The 18,981-nt window shown below is 46.4% G+C and overlaps 1 protein-coding gene across 2 annotated transcripts in view; it reads right to left on the bottom strand.

The window, feature by feature from the left end:
• Window positions 1-683: 683 nt before the first annotated feature.
• The window catches only part of FGD5 (FYVE, RhoGEF and PH domain containing 5), a 114,793-nt gene continuing 96,495 nt past the window's right edge, over window positions 684-18,981 (bottom strand). For both annotated transcript variants that reach the window (XM_005870020.2, XM_014542714.1), the window contains exons 13-21: window positions 16,553-16,636; window positions 13,833-13,912; window positions 11,377-11,476; window positions 10,949-11,086; window positions 10,372-10,501; window positions 9,449-9,579; window positions 6,759-6,887; window positions 1,802-1,956; window positions 684-1,164 (exon numbers count right to left, since the gene is read on the bottom strand). In XM_005870020.2, the coding sequence (XP_005870082.1) occupies window positions 1,128-1,164; window positions 1,802-1,956; window positions 6,759-6,887; window positions 9,449-9,579; window positions 10,372-10,501; window positions 10,949-11,086; window positions 11,377-11,476; window positions 13,833-13,912; window positions 16,553-16,636 (984 nt within the window). In that variant the 3' untranslated portion in view covers window positions 684-1,127. The remainder of the gene's footprint in view (window positions 1,165-1,801; window positions 1,957-6,758; window positions 6,888-9,448; window positions 9,580-10,371; window positions 10,502-10,948; window positions 11,087-11,376; window positions 11,477-13,832; window positions 13,913-16,552; window positions 16,637-18,981) is intronic.

Genomic DNA, 18,981 nt, shown 5'->3' with positions numbered 1-18,981 from the left:
CAATTTGCTTTATGTAAAAATACTTCCAGCATAATGAGCAGCAGTCATCAGCAGGAGGTGACTGAGCCCCAGGCACCTAGAGAGTATCTTCAAGCCACTACTTCTGTGCTCCCTCACTGTGCCCAGAGCCATTGGCCTAGACCACGAATTCACCTGCTGCTCATGTCTTATTTTCTCTCTCTCAAGGTTTCAGTAATACAGAAAGGATTACCATGTCGAAATAAGAACAGGTTTTCATAAACATAACACTGTCGGCTCGTGTGGGGTAAGATTCAGGAAGGCACACAATAAATTAAAGCAGACCCTGTCTCTGGAGGGTTTGCAGTGACCTCCGGGGCAAGGGCCGGATCTGCCAGCAGCTGAGCTTCCAGCACTGGTGTAGTGATGAGGATGCTGTGGGAAAGAGGGAGTCCATCCTTTGCTAAGTCATTGTGTCAGTATACAGGTCACAGGATCAAATGGAGGAGGAAATCCTCGCCTTCCTATCCAGTGACGTGCACCGTCCGAGGAGGACCCTTCCCTCCGAGTGTCGCCACAGCCAGGTTTGCACAAGTCAATTTTCCATACACCCTTGTTGCGTACTGGTGGCGAATTAGTCCACAGAACTCCATCTGCTATTTACTTAAGTAAATCACTTGGAAACATAAAACTGGAGGTTGTAACTCAGTAAAACAATAAAGTGCTTTTGATGAGAGTAGTTGTTATTTACTGGTTGTTTCTTGTTTCACCTGAGGCACCGAAATCAACAATATGAAAGGTGACAATGTTTACTAGGAATAAAAATTGAAAAAGCTTGTTTCTACTAAAAAGCCTGCATTTCTAAAATGTACTTTTCTATTGGTTTCCATGTCTTCAAGTTACTGAATTTTTACTCACTACTGGGTAAGGAAATCGGTTATGCTGGGGTGGGACAGGGTGGCGAATGGGGAGACAGATAAGGAACTGTCCATAAATATCCCTTAAGGGCTCCACTTGTGAAGGTGTGAGTGAGGGGGTTCCAGCAGAAAAGGTCAGGCCCTCATGCTGAATCCAATGTGTGTGCAGATGAGTAGCAACACGAATTGGCTTCTGGATGGGTCCACACATCAACCTAAGAGTTTATTCTGAGTCCACATGCTTGATAACTGCTATAACACACTTGCATCTTCCATGGCCTCGATCCACCTATAAAACAAAAGAGAGGAGACACTTGGTGTCGTGATTGTGCCTGTGACTCTGTAAGTGACTAGACTCTATTAGTATTAGCCTAAGGTTAGGGACCATGTCATATTCATATTTATTTGTTTTCTCAGCATTTAGCAAAAGGCCTGGAACACAGTACAAAGGTTTGCTGAATCAACGCATGCCTGTACGAATAAATCATAATCTTTAAAAATTGCACAACTGCCCTGGCTGTTGTTACTCAGTGGTAGAGTGTCGGCTTGTGGCCTGAAGGGTTTGATTCCCTGGCCCCACCCCGATTGGACATGTGTGGGAGGCAACCAATCTATGTGTCCCTCTCACATTGATGTTTCTCTCTTTCTCTTTCTCACATTTAGTCCCTCCCTTCCACTCTGAAAATCAATGGAGTATTTTTTCCACTCTCTGAAAATCAACGGAAAAAATATCCTCAGGTGAGGATTATAAAAAAATAAAATAAAATTGCACAACTAAGAATAGGCAGTTCGGCTGCTCTGCTGTGGCCCAAAGGGACTTGATGGGATAGGATGGCTGGAGGAGAACAGAAACCAAAATCCTGGGTAACAACTTGTTTTCTTCTGAATGAGAGGCAAGGAAATACATGATTAGTTATTTTGATTACCTCTGAGCTGAATTGGTATCCTCTGCTTTGAAGCTATAAAATAAGGTTTTCTTGTGGTAAAGGTGAAAAACAGGCCCTACTTCGCTGCTGCCCTCCTCCTTTTCTGGGGCAATGGTGAACCCGAGCAGGGGCATACTCTCCATGGCCACTGTGTCCTGCAGAGGGCAGAGGAAAAACTGGTATTAAATATGGCACTACACACAGTTACCAGCTCAGCGCTCACTGATACCTCCAATCTGAGGTGCACGATGAGCCTTTCTGTTGGGACATGCCTTGGACACAGTGAAATAACTTCACACATACTTTTCACCCCCACTTCTTGCCAAGATCAGACATAAGGAGGAAAAGAAACATCATTTTGTGACAGCCTATTAGGACCCAGGCATTTTCACCTTCACATTATCTTGTTTAATCTTCGCAGCAATCATAGAAAATGTCACCTCCATTCTAAGAAGAAATTGAGTCTCAGAGATGGTAAATAACTTCCAAAGATCACACAGCATGTAAAGGGCAGAGCCAGAATCTGGACTCATGATCACCTTCTAACCCCCTTTCCGCTGATTCAATTAGTGATTCAGCTAGTTTTCTCGAGTTACTTCTGATAACATTCTGTACTCACTGCCCATGCCTTCATTCGCAGGGCTTCAGGATGGAGCACCCAGGGTGTCTATATGCTATAAAGGTGCAATGAGATGTACCCAGAGAACTTAGATGGACCTTAAAATCATAGTGCTTGGTGGAAAAAGAAAGAGCTTTAATATATAAAGATATTTTTATATACACACATTTATGTACTAGAAAAAAATACATGTTCATAATACAATTTTATTAAACCACATATAAACGAGATATAATTAAGCACATTAGAATGGTTATGGGAGGAGAAGGGAGGGGAGAAGATGTGTATAAAGGGAAATCAATTTTCAAAGATTGCTAGATCAGAAAAATTATTTGACAAAATTCAACATCCATTCATGATAAAAACAAAACACACACACACACACACCTCAGCAAGCTAGCAGTAGAAGGGAACTTCCTTAATCTGACAAAAATGCATCTACAAAATACCTACAGCTAACATCGTATTTAGTAGTGACATACCGTATATTTTTCCCCTAAGACTGGGAACAAGGCAAGAGGGTGTTTACTCTTATCAATGAAATTCAACACTGTTGTGTAGGTCCTAGCCACTGTATTAAGGCAGGAAAAAAACTAAAAGATAAAGATCAGAAAAGAAGAAGTAAAACTATCTGCGCTTACAAAGACACGACTGATTACAAAACAACTATAACTAATAATGAGTTTAGTAAGAATAATCATTAAAAAACTTATTTACAACTAGAAAATAATAAATTATATTCAAAATTGCACCCAAAAAATAAAATACTTAGGTATAAAGTTAACAGAAATGCAAGAACACAAGTCTAAGACCTACATACTAAAAACAAAACATTAAAAGAGAAATTAAAGAACTAGATAAATAAGAATTAATACCACGTTCATGAATTGTAAGATGCCAATATTGTTAAGATGCCAATTCTCCCCAAATTGATCTATATATTCAATCCCTCTCATAATCTCAGCAGGCTTTTTAAAATAGAAATTGAAAAGTTAATATGGAAACACAAAATACCTAGGATACCCAAAACATTCTTTAAAAAGAACACAGTTGGAAGACTGACACAACCCGACTTCAAGGCTTACTATAAAGTTATAGTAATTAAGACAGCATGGTACTGGCATAAAGATTGGTAAATACATCAGTGAAACAGAATACAGAACCCAGAAGTAGACCCACACTTATTCTGTTCTTTAATATGTGACAAATACATCCAAATAAACCAATAGGGAAAGGAAAATCTTTTCAACAAATGGTGTTAGAACAACTGAATATCTATATGGGAAGAAATGAACATCAACCTCTACATCACACCATACACAAGAATTAATTTGAAATAGACCTAAATGTAAAAGCTAAAACAGTAATGTTTTCAGAAGAAAATACAGGGGAATAACTGCTACTTTCAATAGACAAAGGTTTCTTAGGACAGAAAGCAATAGTCATAAAGGAAAATATACATTTTACTGAAGATAGAAACTTCTGTTCACCAAAAGATTCATTCATTCATTCATTCAGAAAATGAACAGGCAAGTCACAGACAAAATATTCATAAAACATTTATCTAACAAAAGACTGGTATCCAAGATATATAAAGAACTGTAACTCAAGAACAAGAAGACAACCTACTTTAGAAAATGGGCAAGAGATCTAAACAGGCACTTCTCAAAGTGAAATATACAAATGGCCAATAAGCACATAAAAAATATCAGTCGTTAGGAGAATATAAATTAAAACCACAGTGAGATAAGATACTATACCTTCACCAGAATGGCCAAAGTTAGAAACTGACAATACCAACATGTGGAGCAACCAGAACTCCCATATTTACATACATTGTTGAGGGGAGTGTAAACTGGTACAGCATTTTGGAGAAGGGTCTGGTTGTTTCTTATAAACCACAAACACCTAAGTTTCTATGATCCAGGAATTCCAAGCCTAGGCATTTATCCAAGCTGAAATAAAATCCTATTTTCACACAAAAACCTGTATGTAAAAGTTTAAAGTGGCTTTATTGGTAATTTTCCCAAACTGGAAATAACCTAAATGCCCTTCAACTGGTGAATGGATAAACAAACTGGTATATTCACAAAATGGAAGACTACTTGGGCCATAAAAAGGAATGACCTATTGCTATATGCAACATGATTGGATCTCAAAAACACTGGGCTGAGTGGAATAAGTCCACGTGATTCCATTTATATGAAGAGCTAAAGGAGGCAAAACGAATCTATGGTGGAAAAAAATCAGTGTTGCCTCTGGGACATGGATGAGGTGGGGTTTATAGATGGATGCATAATCAAAACCTATAAAATAATACACTATTTGTGTACTTCATTATATGTAAATTGTACCTCAAAAGGAAAAAACATAAATAGGGGGAAGTACGTTTTGAAAAGCATAAAAAAATAAAAAGGAAGAGGAATGAATGAATAAACAGACACTTGATCAAAGAAATACAGTAAAATGTTAATTGCATAATCTAGTTCATGGATATATGACAGTTCACTGAAAATTCTTTCACCATTTCTTTATGTTTGAAATTTTTATATTGATAAATAGCAAATATAGTAACTAAATAATAAGATGTTAGAAAAAAGAAAAAAATGCCTTTATATTTATAAAGTCACTTTCTCCCAGGACAGTCACTGAACAGCAAGTTTCATTGACTTTGGTCAGTTCAGGGTATATGACGTGTTCACAGTAGTATAGTCAGTGATTCACATTATCAAACCTTTTTTCTTTGATGGAATTTAAAGCTGGCCCTAACACTAGAATATGCTCATTGAGAAATTATACAAGTTCCTCTCTGGAAGACTATTTTGGAAGCATATTTAAATTAAATTCATCTTTTAAAATCAACTTATGATGTTACTTCCATGACAACTGTTGCTCAGAACCTAAAGACTGGGTTTTCCATTTTCAGATAGGACTCACCTTCTCTTTGGTGGTTACTTAATTATCACTAGCCTTTGTTCATCTAAGCCAGCATTTCTTCCCAACGTGTGTGCTGTGCAACAACACTTCTATGTGATGTTCTATGAGGAATGGCCTATGGTCTGCCCAGCTTGGGAAATCTCCACGTCTTAAGAGATCCATGACATGGCCTCGTATATGAGAGATTCTCAGAAGTATGTCTGTGAGGAAGTCCCCCTCACTGCCTACCCAGGGTTCCCTCGAACCCTGTTTCCAGAGAACCCCTGTGGTGTCCTGTGGAATGCCTGCTCAGGTAGATGCTGCCCTGGGCTGCAGAGGATAGTACATCATATTTCAGTTTGTCCTGGAAAGATCAAAATTCTCCCCAGCATAGAAAGCCGCATCTGTGGACATGCGAGTGAAAGACCCCCTCGAGGAATGCCCACCGCACACAGCACCCAAGTCACTCAGGCCCGGGGGTCCCCTCTATAGGTCCGTGTCCCCGCTTGCCTCTGGAACACCTGAGGACAGTGCCGACTGCAGCCGTCAAGGCTGAGGGTCCTTTGTGAGGGAAGCTTTAGGTCCTGAAGAAGGAAGTTGCTTTTGCTCATTCACCAGCATCTGCATCTGTGGTCAGGGGAAGGGGTCAGCCCTGTGCTCTGTGCAGATCCTCATGGGGTGAGACACCCACCCCCTGCAGCTGGGCAGAATGCATTGAAGTCCCATTTTCAAAGCGGATTTATTTAGCCTGTGGGAGCCACCAGATGGTGGGGCCTGGACATGGAAATCTTTCACATTATCCTACAGTTCAGCGTAGGTCAGGACCAGACAGCCTCCTGCTGCAGAAACACAGCCCATACCTATCTACTCTGGAAGGAGGCTTGATTCCCAAGGCCCTCTCTCCGATATTTTAGAAAATGTAAATGTAAGATGTTCTATAAAAATATAAACAAGTTTTACTTAACAGAAGAGTTACTACGAGGCAATGCAGTTCCCTGTTAAAAGAAATGCACAACGAGTGTGGTAGTTTCCTTCAACCTGTTGAATTTGGTCCTAAACAAAGTGGAGAGCAGAAAGCCGCTTTCTCTTGGAGAGTGCTGGGCTCGTACGGGATGCTGGGCCTGTGACATTCAAATACCTTGGTGCACAGGTCTGCATGCTGTACTGCCTTATCTCCCTCCACACAGAAACGGCAAATTCCTTCGATCTGGGATGGACACGCAGTTGTGTCCACAGCAATGCTCAGCACATGGCATTGCTCAATAAAGACTTGTCTGACATGGGAATTGGGACGAGCATTCAGGCCCCACACTGCCCTGAGGTGACAGGGTGTGGTGCACACCCCACATGAACATTCTCAGGCTCGAGCTTAACCTTCGAGCCTTCACAGGAGAGAGAAGAGGAAGCGCGAACCACCACTACCTCACTGGCCATGTAGGTGTAGAGCACTTTGCCTTTGATGACAAACCAGAGCTTCTTCCAGTGCCTCTTGCCTTTCTTACACCGGCTGAGATAGCCGCTGATGGCGGAGCCCTCTCCGGAGGCAGCCACCTGGCAGAAGGGAAGCACAGTGGTCGGCACCAGGTGGTGGAGGGCACAGTTCAGACAGAGCCAAAATGACATGCACAACAGTGAGCACATTGTTTATACAGCTTTGAAGTCTGAGACATGGATGAGGCCTCAGGATCCATCCAGCACCTCAAAGGCAGCAAAACAGTACCTTGGTTTGAAACACAGGCTTTACTGAGAAGACCCAAGAGTCAAAAACTGTCTTCAGGAGTGCTGCCCTCTAGTGGTGTGTCAGATTCCTGGTCCTCCCCAAGCCCCAAACCCCCACATTACAAAACTGATACCTGGAGGAAAGGTTTTCTTCCTTCTAAAACCGATTCTTACAGTTTTCGGCTTATTGATTTCTTGCATTTAAGGAGGGATCCTCTTTGTATTGTTTACCTAAAGGTTTTATCATCTCCTGTCTAATGGGATGTGTTAGCTCCTCCCCTTCTTCTTAGTCGTCTGTCGGACAGGCTTTATGTGGGGTTAAGAACACAGGCTTGGAGTAATACCAATCTAGGGCTCCAGTCCAGGTGCTGCCAGTTTATTGACAGGTAACGCTGTGCAATTCACTTACTTCCTCTAAGTCTCAGTTTCCTTATTAAATTGAAATCAAATGACATAAAACAGATGACCTACAGTGACTGACTCATAGTAAGTGCTCCATAAATAATAATCTTACTGTTAGAGCACTGTGGCCAGGTTAAGAAATAATTTCATTTGACTTTCTCATTTTACAGATGGGGAAACTGAGGCTCAGAGGAATGGAGAGGTCCACCAAAGGTCAAATCCCTGTTTAGTTGAAGAGAATAAGAACTTGAATCTCTCAGCAAATACTCCAGAGGTCAACAAACTCCAGTGTAGGGCAGCGGTCGCCAACCTTTTGGACCTCATGGACCACCAGTGGGTCTGCGGTTCATCGGTTGGCGACCGCTGGTGTAGGGAATGGAAGCCACAACCAGTTCTGGCTGTTTGGAGAAGCATAGGAAAGACACCTGCCCACCACAGTCCAGGACTTCTATACCAGATATGGGCTCCCCCCACCCCACTCCCACACACACTTGCTGTGCTGAAACATCTCACAGAGAGAAAGGCAGTGTGGACAGACGGAGGCAGCTTTCTGTAGACTTTCTCATGGGGAACAGGTCTTGCTGGTGAGGTGGGGGAAGGGGAGAGCACAGCAGGAGACTGGGGCACATGTCTCCTGGGGCTACTGCCGATCCCACTGAGTGCAGGCTTTGCTGGATAATAAAAAGGTTGTCACTTTGGGCGAAAATTAGCAAGGGGCTGGCTAGGTCAGAACCATGTGGCAACAGGATCAGAGCAGCCTGATACTAGAAGAGTAAGAGCATTGGTTCTCAAACTCTGTCCCCATGGAACACTCAGGTTCTATGAGTTTGACTCATGCAGACCACCAGCACAGTGGGAGGAGTGACAGGGTGAACTTTCCTGGTTTTATGGGAAGGGCCTAGTTAAATAAGTAATGGTATAACCATACAATGTAAAACGTGAGATTTATATGGCTGAGCAAATGGGAAATAATATCTAAGAGAAATTAAATGAAGATTCAGTATAATATGTTATCTTTTGGGTAAAAAAGAGGATCTATAATTGTACATATTCATTATGTAGATGCATTAAAATTTCTGGAAGGATCCATGAGAAATTTGATGGTGGTTACCTCCTGGGATGGGTAGGACTGAAGGAGTTCGGAGAGGGAGAGAAACTTACTTTCATCATATATTCTTTCATGCTTTTTTGAAAAAAAATTTTTTTTTACCATGTATGTGTTAATCCCAAGATTTTTAATATGCAAAAGGAATTAAGTTAATGGATAGAACTGTACCCATTTAAATTTTTCATCCCCTAATACTTTTAAATCCTTGCCACCTACTACTTGCTAATGAATATTAATGAAAAAAATTGGAAACAGCTGATCACACTTCTTTCAACAGCTTGTATATTCATGGGCATACATTTGTTTGTGATTGTGATTAGAATTTAGACGTATAAAGTCTAGTCCTATTTGCAGGATGGAATTGAGTTTAGCCAATTCTGAGGTTTCCCGCAAAGAGTTGCAGCTTCCAGGGGGCTCACCACCTGAGCCTGTTTGGGACCCCCAGGGTGCGAGGATGGCACAGCCTGCTATGGGAGACCTAAGCTAGCGCTGTAGCTGCTTTAGTTGGAAAAGCCCCAGTGGTCTGTGCAGTACTCTTGGACTAGGTCTAGGCTATGGGGCAGGAGAGAGAGAAAGGAAGAAAGAGAGTTGGGCAAGAAAGTCAGAGAGAAGGATGTGAAAGATGTCTCCCAACACCATCTACAACCACTTTGAGTCCTGCCCTCTGCCACCAAGCAGGCATCTTCTCAGTCATGCCCAGGAGACAGGCCCTTCCCTTGTTAGGTGAGTCTGTCCTTATAAACAGAATGTCTCCCACTAGGGGTCCTCTTTGTCCCAAAGAGCCCAGTCAGGGAGGGGAAGGGGGTCTGACACTGTTCACAGAGGAGGACCATGAACCGTCCAAATCCCAAGATGTCCACGCAGGTAGCCCCACCTGCCTTACCTCAGTGAGGGCCGAAGGGACTTTCTTCTGCTTCTTGAAGGTCGAGGGGTTGATGCTGTGGAAGACGGACGAGAAGGAACTGCTCGAGAAGCGGGGGGAGGACAGAGGGAAGCTCATGCTCACTGGCCTCTCTGTAACGAAGACAGGTTACGGGGGAAGGGAGGTAAGCGTCCACGTGGACAGGCACGCCAATTCCTGTAAATCGGAGCTCCCGCTCCTTCCAGAGGTGGGAACCAGCCTCACCGTGGGGTCTAAGTGTGACCAGAAAAATGGGCAACGCCCTTCTGCTGACATGAAGGCCCTGGGGCCAGGGAGGGAAGGCTTCTCCAAGTCTCCAGGAGGCAGGGGCTGGGCTGGGCTGTGCTCCGATGGCCCCGCTGCCCCAGAGAACTCTTTGGTTTTAGGCCCAGGTCACACTTGCTCTCCCTCCAGCCCAACCCTGCTTGGGCAAAGCCTGTCCCTGAGCACAGTCTCTCAAGAGCCAGCTCAGCTTCCGCAGGCGCCTTTGTCAGCGAGCCCTCAGCCCTTCCCTGACCCTCAACTCTGTGACCCGTCTCACAATCCTTATCCCCAAAAAGGGCCCACAGAAAACAGGCCTACAGAACACTCTCGAGAAGAAAAGAGGCTGCTATGGCAAAGTAAATGTGAGCTCTCCGCTTACCATCCCCATCACTGAGGGGCACTGACCCAGTGTTTCCCAAACCTAGCTGCCCACAGAACCCTTCTTCTGGGAGCACCTTTCAATTTTTTGTGGACCAGCATTTTGGGAAATGGTGCCCCAGGTGTGAGTTTAAACCCCTAGTTCCTCCTCGAGGGCTGCTTTTGTCTGCACCTCCCGGGAAAGTGGTTTCGGGCACCAACCACAGGCCAGGGAGAAGCCACATGGGCCACCTGGAAGAAAGGTGAGGGTGGTCCCAGGTTACCTCTCATCAGGCCTGGGACGTCCCCGCCCCTCTTCTTTAGCTCGCCGTAGCAGCCGTCGCAGACCTTGGCCATCCGGTCCTTGAGGTACTTCAGAGGGTACTTGTTTCTCGAACAGTTCCGGCACACGATCTGCAGGCCCAGTTGGGGATGCATGTTGGAGCGGTTCTCATCTCAGCACATGCTTAGGGCCAGCATCCTCACCCCTCCGCCTACAGCCCCCACCTCCTCCAGGGACTGTGCCAGGTCACCCTGCCTTTCCAGTGCAGCTGCATAGAGTTCTGTGCAGGTGCTTATCTCTTTTTCTGATGAGCCCTTAACCACAATAGATACTGTTTTTTTACGAGGACAATAACCACATATGCTGTGATTTTCTTTTGGGAGCATAGTGGTGCTATGGAAGGGGCCTAGGCTTGGGCACCATGGTTTGAAGATACCAGTAAAATGGGCATTAACTACCTTGCAGGCTTGGTGTGAACACTCCTCTCTCTGGGCTGGCACGCAGCAGCTGCTGGATGCCCCTGAATCCCCACCCCATGCCACCCCCATGCACACATTCCCCCCAACGGAGTGACTCACCTTGCCACAGGCGTGGCAGTGATGACGCCTCAGGGTGAGGGAGAAGTCGCAGCCGCAGTTCATGCACATCATAACATGTGTGACAGGCACCAGAGTGGGGGGTCTCTCCCCCAGGCTGACCCCCAACCTCTCTCGTATCTAGAGCAACAGAATGGGGCCAAGCAGTGTGGTCAGGAGACCAGCTGGATGGGTGTGGGGGACAGGGTGCATTCTAATTCTGTAGCCTCCCCCTCCCCATCCTGTATCCTCCCGAAGCTGATCTTGAGTTAGAAACAGCCAACAGGAGGTGCTGTGCTCCAGGTTGGGGTTGCACAGTGACTGCCCTGAGCCGGTGGGAATATGGCAGGAGAGGTAGGTAGGAGGAGGAGGAGCCAGTGCCCTGCAAGTCTTCCTAGGCGTGTGGCTGGTGTTCCAGGGCCTCCACTCACCTCCACGCTGTGGTGGAAGGCAGCCAGAGCCTGGGCCTTATAGTCCTCAGGGAGGGCTCTGCTCAGACAGCCATGCCACTCATCCCGCTCTGCACAGGAGCTGTGGGCACAAACTGGAGTTAGCGATTGCATGAGGGGACCAAGTCCAGGGCAGCCCCCTGCCCATGACACATGCCTGAACCTCTTGGCATCTGAAATCCCACCAGCAAGTGCGGGCCACCTGCCAGACAGGCCTAGGCTCGCACCTCAGCGCCTCCACCTGCTAGCAGGGCGGCAGGGCATGCTGCGGTCCCCCAGGCCCCTTCTTCACTTGCGACATAGGAGTGTCCATACTCTTCCTCTAACTCCCAAGGCTTTTGTGGGGATGAAATGACATGTGGGATGTAGATGGACTTTGGCAATAGCAAAGCAAGGGGTGTTCGGGAGGGAAGCTCTGAGGGGCCCACACTTTAGGAGGTATGGGTAGGCAGGGGGCAGGGGAGAAGGGTAGATAGAAGCTAGAAAAGGCCAAGGTCTCAGTCACTCCAACTGCCCCCACTTTCTCACTTCACTTCCTAGATACTCATCCAACAAGCTGACTTCCCACATTCCGGCTCTGTGCCTGGAAGGTGGTGACAGCCGCTCTGGGCTGAGAGCTGCCTAATTCTTGCGGGGCCCACTAGGTGTCGCTCCATCATACACTAAAGTACGCAGGCTCAGCCGGAGAAGGGACCAGTGTGGCCCGGGAGGGAGAAAGGGTGGCGGCCAGCCAGATGCCATGTCCCTAAAAGGAGATGTATGGGTCCCACTGTCCCTGGAAGCTTCAGTGTGAAATGTCTGGGTTAGCAGGGAGGTGACCGGCCTGTCAGTGACAGTGGCTTCTTGAGTCCACTGGCCAAAGAGCAGTGTCCCTGCCTACAAGAGATGGGCAGCCCCATCTGAAGGGCTGAGCCTGGCCTGTCACCACCCTCACCTGATGGTTGGACAAACAGAGACCATACCCTGGGTCTCCCCAGGTCTCTGATTTTACCTGGAGATGAGGGGAGAAGAGGCCATGGAACCCCACCCAGGCATCACCTCTTCTAGGAAGCCTCCCCTCATTCCAGCAGATGGGGTCACTCCTTGGAATTTCTAAGTGGAAAAGCACTCTGGATCACACAGGCGTGCATTTGAACCCCAGTTTTGCCTCACATGAGCTGTGTGACCCGTCTCTAGGCCTCAACTCCCCAAGCATGGGAGGAGCTGCAAGGCCCACCTCCAAGGGTGGTGATAAGGGTCAGAGGAGGGGCCTGAGACCCAGCAGGTGCCCAATGCAGGTTCCTCTTGCCACCACCACTATTAATTCAGGAACATAACCTGAACATACAATACAGTTATGTTCTGTGTTGTAACCAGTTCATAACTCCTACCCAGAATGTGGGCTCCCCCTACCCCAAGCAAATCAAAGCTTAAATCACATGTGTCCTCAGCACAGAACCTGCCATGAGGAGTGGCTCATAAAGGCTTAATGACCAATACATCTATGAGACAGCGTGTGGGTCAGTGTGTGCACATCCCATGCCACACCAGAACCTCCACCCCACACTGGGCACGGCTGCCAACCCTGGGTCACGCACACCTGAGAGGGAAGACTCCCAAGCCTTGGGAACCTGTCCCACCCACCATGCCCAGTGAGGTCCTGGCAGGAGCCACGCCTCCCTGGTTTCTGAGCTGGAGCTGGCCTTGCCCGGAAAGCAGGGGTGGGGGAGAGGGTAATGTGGAGGGTGAGGGGGGTGAACCTCTTTCACTGCCTAAAGCCAGCAAGGAAGGACCCCTGGGCATCCTGAGGGCCTGGAGAAAAAACAGAGGGTTCTGAGAGAAAGGCTGAACCCCAAACCAGGGAACGCTCACTCATTGTTTTTTCTCTCCAGACACGAAAGCCTGAAAGTAATGATAATTTATTAAATAAGGCACACAATGCATTCTTTACTCACCATAACTTTTCGTGTTGCTAGAAAGACCAAATAATCTGTAGAGTTTTACAACCATGAGGTATTGTTATTATTATAATTTTAAGGAAAAGGGCTCTAGAAACCCCCAAAGTTCTATGTAAGATTTTATGTCCATGCACATTTATTTTGGGGGAGAGAAGCCAGTTTTATCAGATTCTCAAAGTGGCCTGTGATTCACAAATGGTTAAGAAACACTAAAAAGAAGTTCTTTGATGCAAAGGATCTATAATAATAAAAGCATAATATGCTCATTAGACCGGATGTCCTTCCAGACAACCTTCCGGATGAAGCTGTGGTGGTGGGGGCCGAGCCCCTTGCACGAATTTTGTGCATCGGGCCTCTAGTACCCAAATAAAACCAAAGACACATCCAACATTTGTTATTCCAAACTTTCCCACCTATAAAACTCTGTTCCTTCCCTCCCTCGTCCCTCCACCCCGCCCCACCCCCGTCCTTCCCTCCTTCCCTCCTTCTTCCTCCCCATACCTTGCAGACAGAGTTAGGCAGGACTCAGAAGTCTCAATCTTTAGGGCGTAGGGCACTTTCTCCATCACAGGGCGGCTGACCTGGAAACCAACAGGGGCACCTCAGCAGGGGGGTGAGGGGGGCATGAAGGGGCAACCACAGACTAGATTCTTCCTCTGGTCCCGCCACTGTCCCTCTCTGAGCCTGAATTTCCTCAGATGCTCAGAGACATGGCAGATGCTGTGCGTGTGTGTGTGTGTGTGTGTGTGTGTGTGTGTGTGGTGGGGCCTGGCTGCCAACTCTGACTCTGAGTCTATGGTCCTTGGCCACTGCCCACCCCTAGGAATGCCATGGAGTTTCCCTCTCAGGGCCCAGACATCCTGCTGCACAAGTACCTGCTCAGTGACCATCTCTCCCACTCCCTTGTCCAACAGGCTCCTCAGTGGATCCTTTGGTTCAAAGGAGAACAAACCTCCCTGCTGAGAAGGTGCTTTTTTCTTCCCCTTCCTCATGAAAAGCGCTTCCAGGAAGGAGAGAGGCCCCACAATGCCTCCAATGTTCCCCTCCCATCTGCACCTCCCGCTGCATTCTCCCACCTCAGTGTCCCCCTCTCTGACCCCACTGCCAGAACTAACTTCCTAAACCCTCCTGCCCATTAAGCCCTCAAGCATCTCCATCAGCTTCCAGCCATCCTTGTATGTGGGATGAAGTGACACTGCATCAGGCCACACATGACGAGGGCCCCTTCCTCCTGTCTCTCTGTCTTTACCCACGAGACTGTCCAGCTAGGCTGGCATCTTTTTTACATTTGTTTAAAAAGTATCTGCCACTTGAACAGATATTTAGCATTATAGCGGCATTATTTACCATAGTCAAAAGTGGAAGCAACCCAAGTGTCCATCCATGGGTGAAGGGACAAACAAAAGGTGGTGTAGCCGAACCGGTTTGGCTCAGTGGATAGCGTGTCGGCCTGCGGACTCAAGGGTCCCAGGTTCGATTCCGGTCGGGGGCATGTACCTTGGTTGCAGGCACATCCCCACTGGGGGGCGTGTAGGAGGCAGCTGGTCGATCTCTCTCATCTATGTTTCTAACTCTCTATCCCTCTCCCTTCTTCTCTGTAAAAAATCAATAAAATATATATATTTTTAAAAAAGGTGGTGTATATGTACAATGGAATATTATTCAAACAAAAAGTAAGGAAATTCCAATACATGTTACAACATGGATGAGCCTTGAGGACATAATGCTAAGTGAAGTAAGCCACTCACAAGCCACTCACAAAAGACAAATACTGTGTGATTCCACTTCTATGAGCTGCCAAAGAAGGAACCCATGTACACTGTTAGTGGGATTATCAATTGGTGCAGCCACTATGGAAAACAGTATGGAAAGGCCTCAAAAAATTAAAAATAGAACTACCATAATCCAGCTATTCCACTTCATTCCCTTTATCCGAAGAAAATAAAAACACTAATTCAAAAAAATATATATGCACTTCTATGTGCACTGCAGCATTACTTACAATAGCCAAAATATGGGAACAACCTAAGTGCCCATTGATAGATGAATGAATAAAGAAGATGTGGTACATTTACATAATGGAATATTACTCAGCCATAAAAAAGAATGAAATCTTGCCATTTGTCATAACATGAATGGACCTTGAAGGTATAATGCGAATAAATCAGGAGGAGAAAGACAAATAACATATGATTTCACTCTATGTGGAATCAAAAGACAAACAAAAATAATAATAAACTCAGATACAGAGGAAAGATTAGCAATTACCAGAGAATAAAGGGGCTTGGGAAGCAAAAGAATGAAGGGGTCAACTGTGGTGATGGATTGTAACTAGACTTTTAGGATGATCACTTTTTAGTCTGTAAGTTATAACGTTGTAAACCTGAAACTTATATAATAAAGAATTTAATATAGTGCTAGCTGGTTTAGTTCAGTGAATAGAGCATCGGCCTGCGGACCAAAGAATCCTGGGTTCGATTCTCGTTAAGGGCATGTACCTTGGTTGCAGGCTCCTCCTCAGCTGGGCCCTGGTTGGGGCTCATGCAGGAGGCAACCAATTGATGTGTTTCTCTCACATCAATATTTCTTTCTGTCTTTCCCTCTCTCTTCCACTCTCCCTAAAAATCATTGGAAAAATATCCTCGGGCGAGGATTAACAACAACAACAACAAAATTTAATATATTAAAAAATCATATAGAGAGAAAAGGGAGTGGGAATGGGGAGTTAGTACTTGATGGGTACAAAGTTTCAGTTTGGGAAGATGAATGATGGTAATGGTTGCAAAACAATGCGAATGCCCTTAATGCCACTGAACTGTATACTTAAAAATGGTTAAAATGGTAAATTTTATGTATATTTTACCACAATTAAAAAAATTCTCCAAACACATACTGTTTCTCCTTCCAAGCCTTTGCTTACACATTTCTCTCCTCCTAAAGCACCCTTCCCCACCTGTCCACAGACTATGCTCTCTATGGGACTCAGCTCCCTTCCTCCAGGAAGCCCTCCTCACCATTCCTCTCTTCCTCCCCTCCGACCCCCAACCCCAGCCCTGGCCTATCTATAGCATAATCCTGCTGTAACCCACAACATAGCACTGTTCCTCAGGACCCCCCCCTCTCCCCAGATGGTTTGTGAGCTCTTAGAAGCAGGGATATTGTCCTCTGCTCACCTGGGGTCTCCCCTGACTGCCCCCGAGTGCCCAGCATTAGGCATTTACCTTCATGCTGGCCACTGCCAACGTGTTCTTCAGCCGGTACTTCCCATCCTTCTGGGGATACGTGTACAGGAGCATGTCGCTCATCTGGGGAGAAGGAAACCTCATCACACAAGTCTTGGTCCCAGCTTCTGTCCTGAGGATCACTGAGCACTGGGTGCATAGGTACCCTGCATTCCCCACTGGCCCCCACGAGACAGCAAAACAACCGTGGGCTAAAACGTGAGCACCTTCCCCACAGGTGCACTCCTAGGTAAAAACTCAAGGGGAATACATGCAGTGCCCACAAAAAGTCAAGTACAGGGAGGTGCATACAGGTATTATTCACAATAGCCAAATAGTGGAAACAACCCAACTATCGACAGGTGAATGGATTTCAAACTGTGGTGCATCTATACTATGGAATACCACACAGCAATCGAAAGGAACAAACTGATGATACACACAATGACACGGATGAAGCCCAAAACATACTGATTGAAAGAAGCCAGACAGAGAACACACTGCTTGATAACATTCACATGAAGCTCCAGAACAGGCAAAACTGATCTGTGACAGAAACCAGGCCCGTGGTTGCTGGGGCAGGGGCAGGGAAAGTGACTGCTAAGGAGCACAGGGGAACTTCCTGGAGGGCTGGAATGTTCTACATCTTGACCCAAGTGGCAGTAGATTTGTCAATGTACTTTGGCATCTATACCTTAGATGGACGCATCTTACTCTACAAATCAAACCTCTGTGAAGCATAGTTAAGGAAAGAGGGAGGGAGATCCTTGAGGAAAGGGAGCTCCAGTGACATAGTAGGTGCTCATTTAATATCTGTTGAATGAACAATTAAACTCCCCATCCCCATGCAAGGAAGACAGGAAGAAACAGAATGAAAGACACTTCACCTCTTTAGAGGAGAATGTTTGTTTGACTACAGGGTTTAGTTTGAAAAAACAACCTCACACTCCAGGTGGTCTGTGGGCTGTCAATCCTGACCCTCCCTCTGTAGCTGCTGTGTGACTATGGACAAGCTGTTTCCCTCTTTGAGCCTCAGCGTCCTCACCTGGGAAGTTGGGAGCATCTCTGCCCCTACCTCATTATGGATGCCGAGAGAGAATGGCCCCGAGGGAGCCCTCTATGCATGGGAGCCAATGTAAACTAGGGGTGTTGTGGGCACTGACCAGAACATGGCATCTAAGGTCTGAAACAGGGCGAGAACTCAGGGTTAACACTTCCTTTTCCTGCAGACAGTCTGCTGAGGGGACAGCATGGATGCGTTTTCCTGTCACCAGTTCTTCATGGGACCCCGACGTCCCAGGCAGAGCTGTGTGAGACACTTGGCCGAGACACTGAGCTGCTGTGTGACCTCAGGCAAACCCTTCCTGTCTCTGGGCCTCACTGTCTCTAACTGGAGCTGGAGAACAGGGAAGATAGTAAATATTTAAGTCTCGATGGGCTTTTATTCCTCATAAGGTGCCAGTTTTTGTTACAACTATTCAACTTAGCCATTGTAGCTCCAAAGCAGTCACAGACGGGAGAAACTGAGTCACAGATTGGCTAGATAACGTGCCTAAGGTCACAAAGTTCACAGGTGGCAGAGCCTGGGTGGCAAATAAATGAGTGTGCCTCTAGTGCATTCAGGTGTGGTGTGGTGAGTTGGGAGTGGCCGCACAGTGAGTCCTGGCCCCACCTGGGGACAGTGACCAAACCCCATGCAGAGCCTCATTCATTAGCCTACTTTGAGGAACCCGCCTGTGTCACTCACCAGAGTAGTCCCAGCCTTTCTGACGGCCCCTTAAGCACCTGCTGCCATGGCAACTGCCATTAGCACCCTGAGGTTTTCCTGATGGGTTCAGGACCAGGCTGCCTCCTAATTGCCCATGGTTCTCCTTTCTTCTTCAAAGCATGTGTTTTACAGCCCCAATTTGGAGGAAGGAAGAGAAATTCTTCATGGAGGAGAAAGGGCGGATTTCTCACAATAAGGAGCCTCCAGTACCACCCACCGCTTGGGGTTGGATGGGACGCAGGGATGGGGGGGCCACGGTGGGAACCTCTCCATAGCATCACTGAAAACCCCGTGTTGGTGGACACATGCCCTGACTTTATTCTGAGTTAAGATTATTTTATGAAACTGGCACCTTATGAGGAATAAAAGTTGTTCCTTAATGTGTTCGCCATGGTGCTCCCTGGCTCAAGAATCTGTCTGTCCATCCGCTTGCTATCTATCTCTCCAGAGCCGTGGTCGGCAAACTGCGGCTCGAGAGCCACATGTGGCTCTTTGGCCCCTTGAGTGTGGCTCTTCCTAAGCCTTAGGTGTACCCTAATTAAGTTAATAACAATGTACCTACCTATATAGTTTAAGTTTAAAAATTTGGCTCTCAAAAGAAATTTCAATCATTGTACTGTTGATATTTGGCTCTGTTGACTAATGAGTTTGCCGACCACTG

The sequence above is a fragment of the Myotis brandtii genome, unplaced genomic scaffold (genome assembly GCF_000412655.1).
Source record: "Myotis brandtii unplaced genomic scaffold, ASM41265v1 scaffold312, whole genome shotgun sequence".
NCBI classification, from domain to species: Eukaryota; Metazoa; Chordata; class Mammalia; order Chiroptera; family Vespertilionidae; genus Myotis; species Myotis brandtii.
This window is presented reverse-complemented; position numbering and strand designations above follow the sequence as displayed.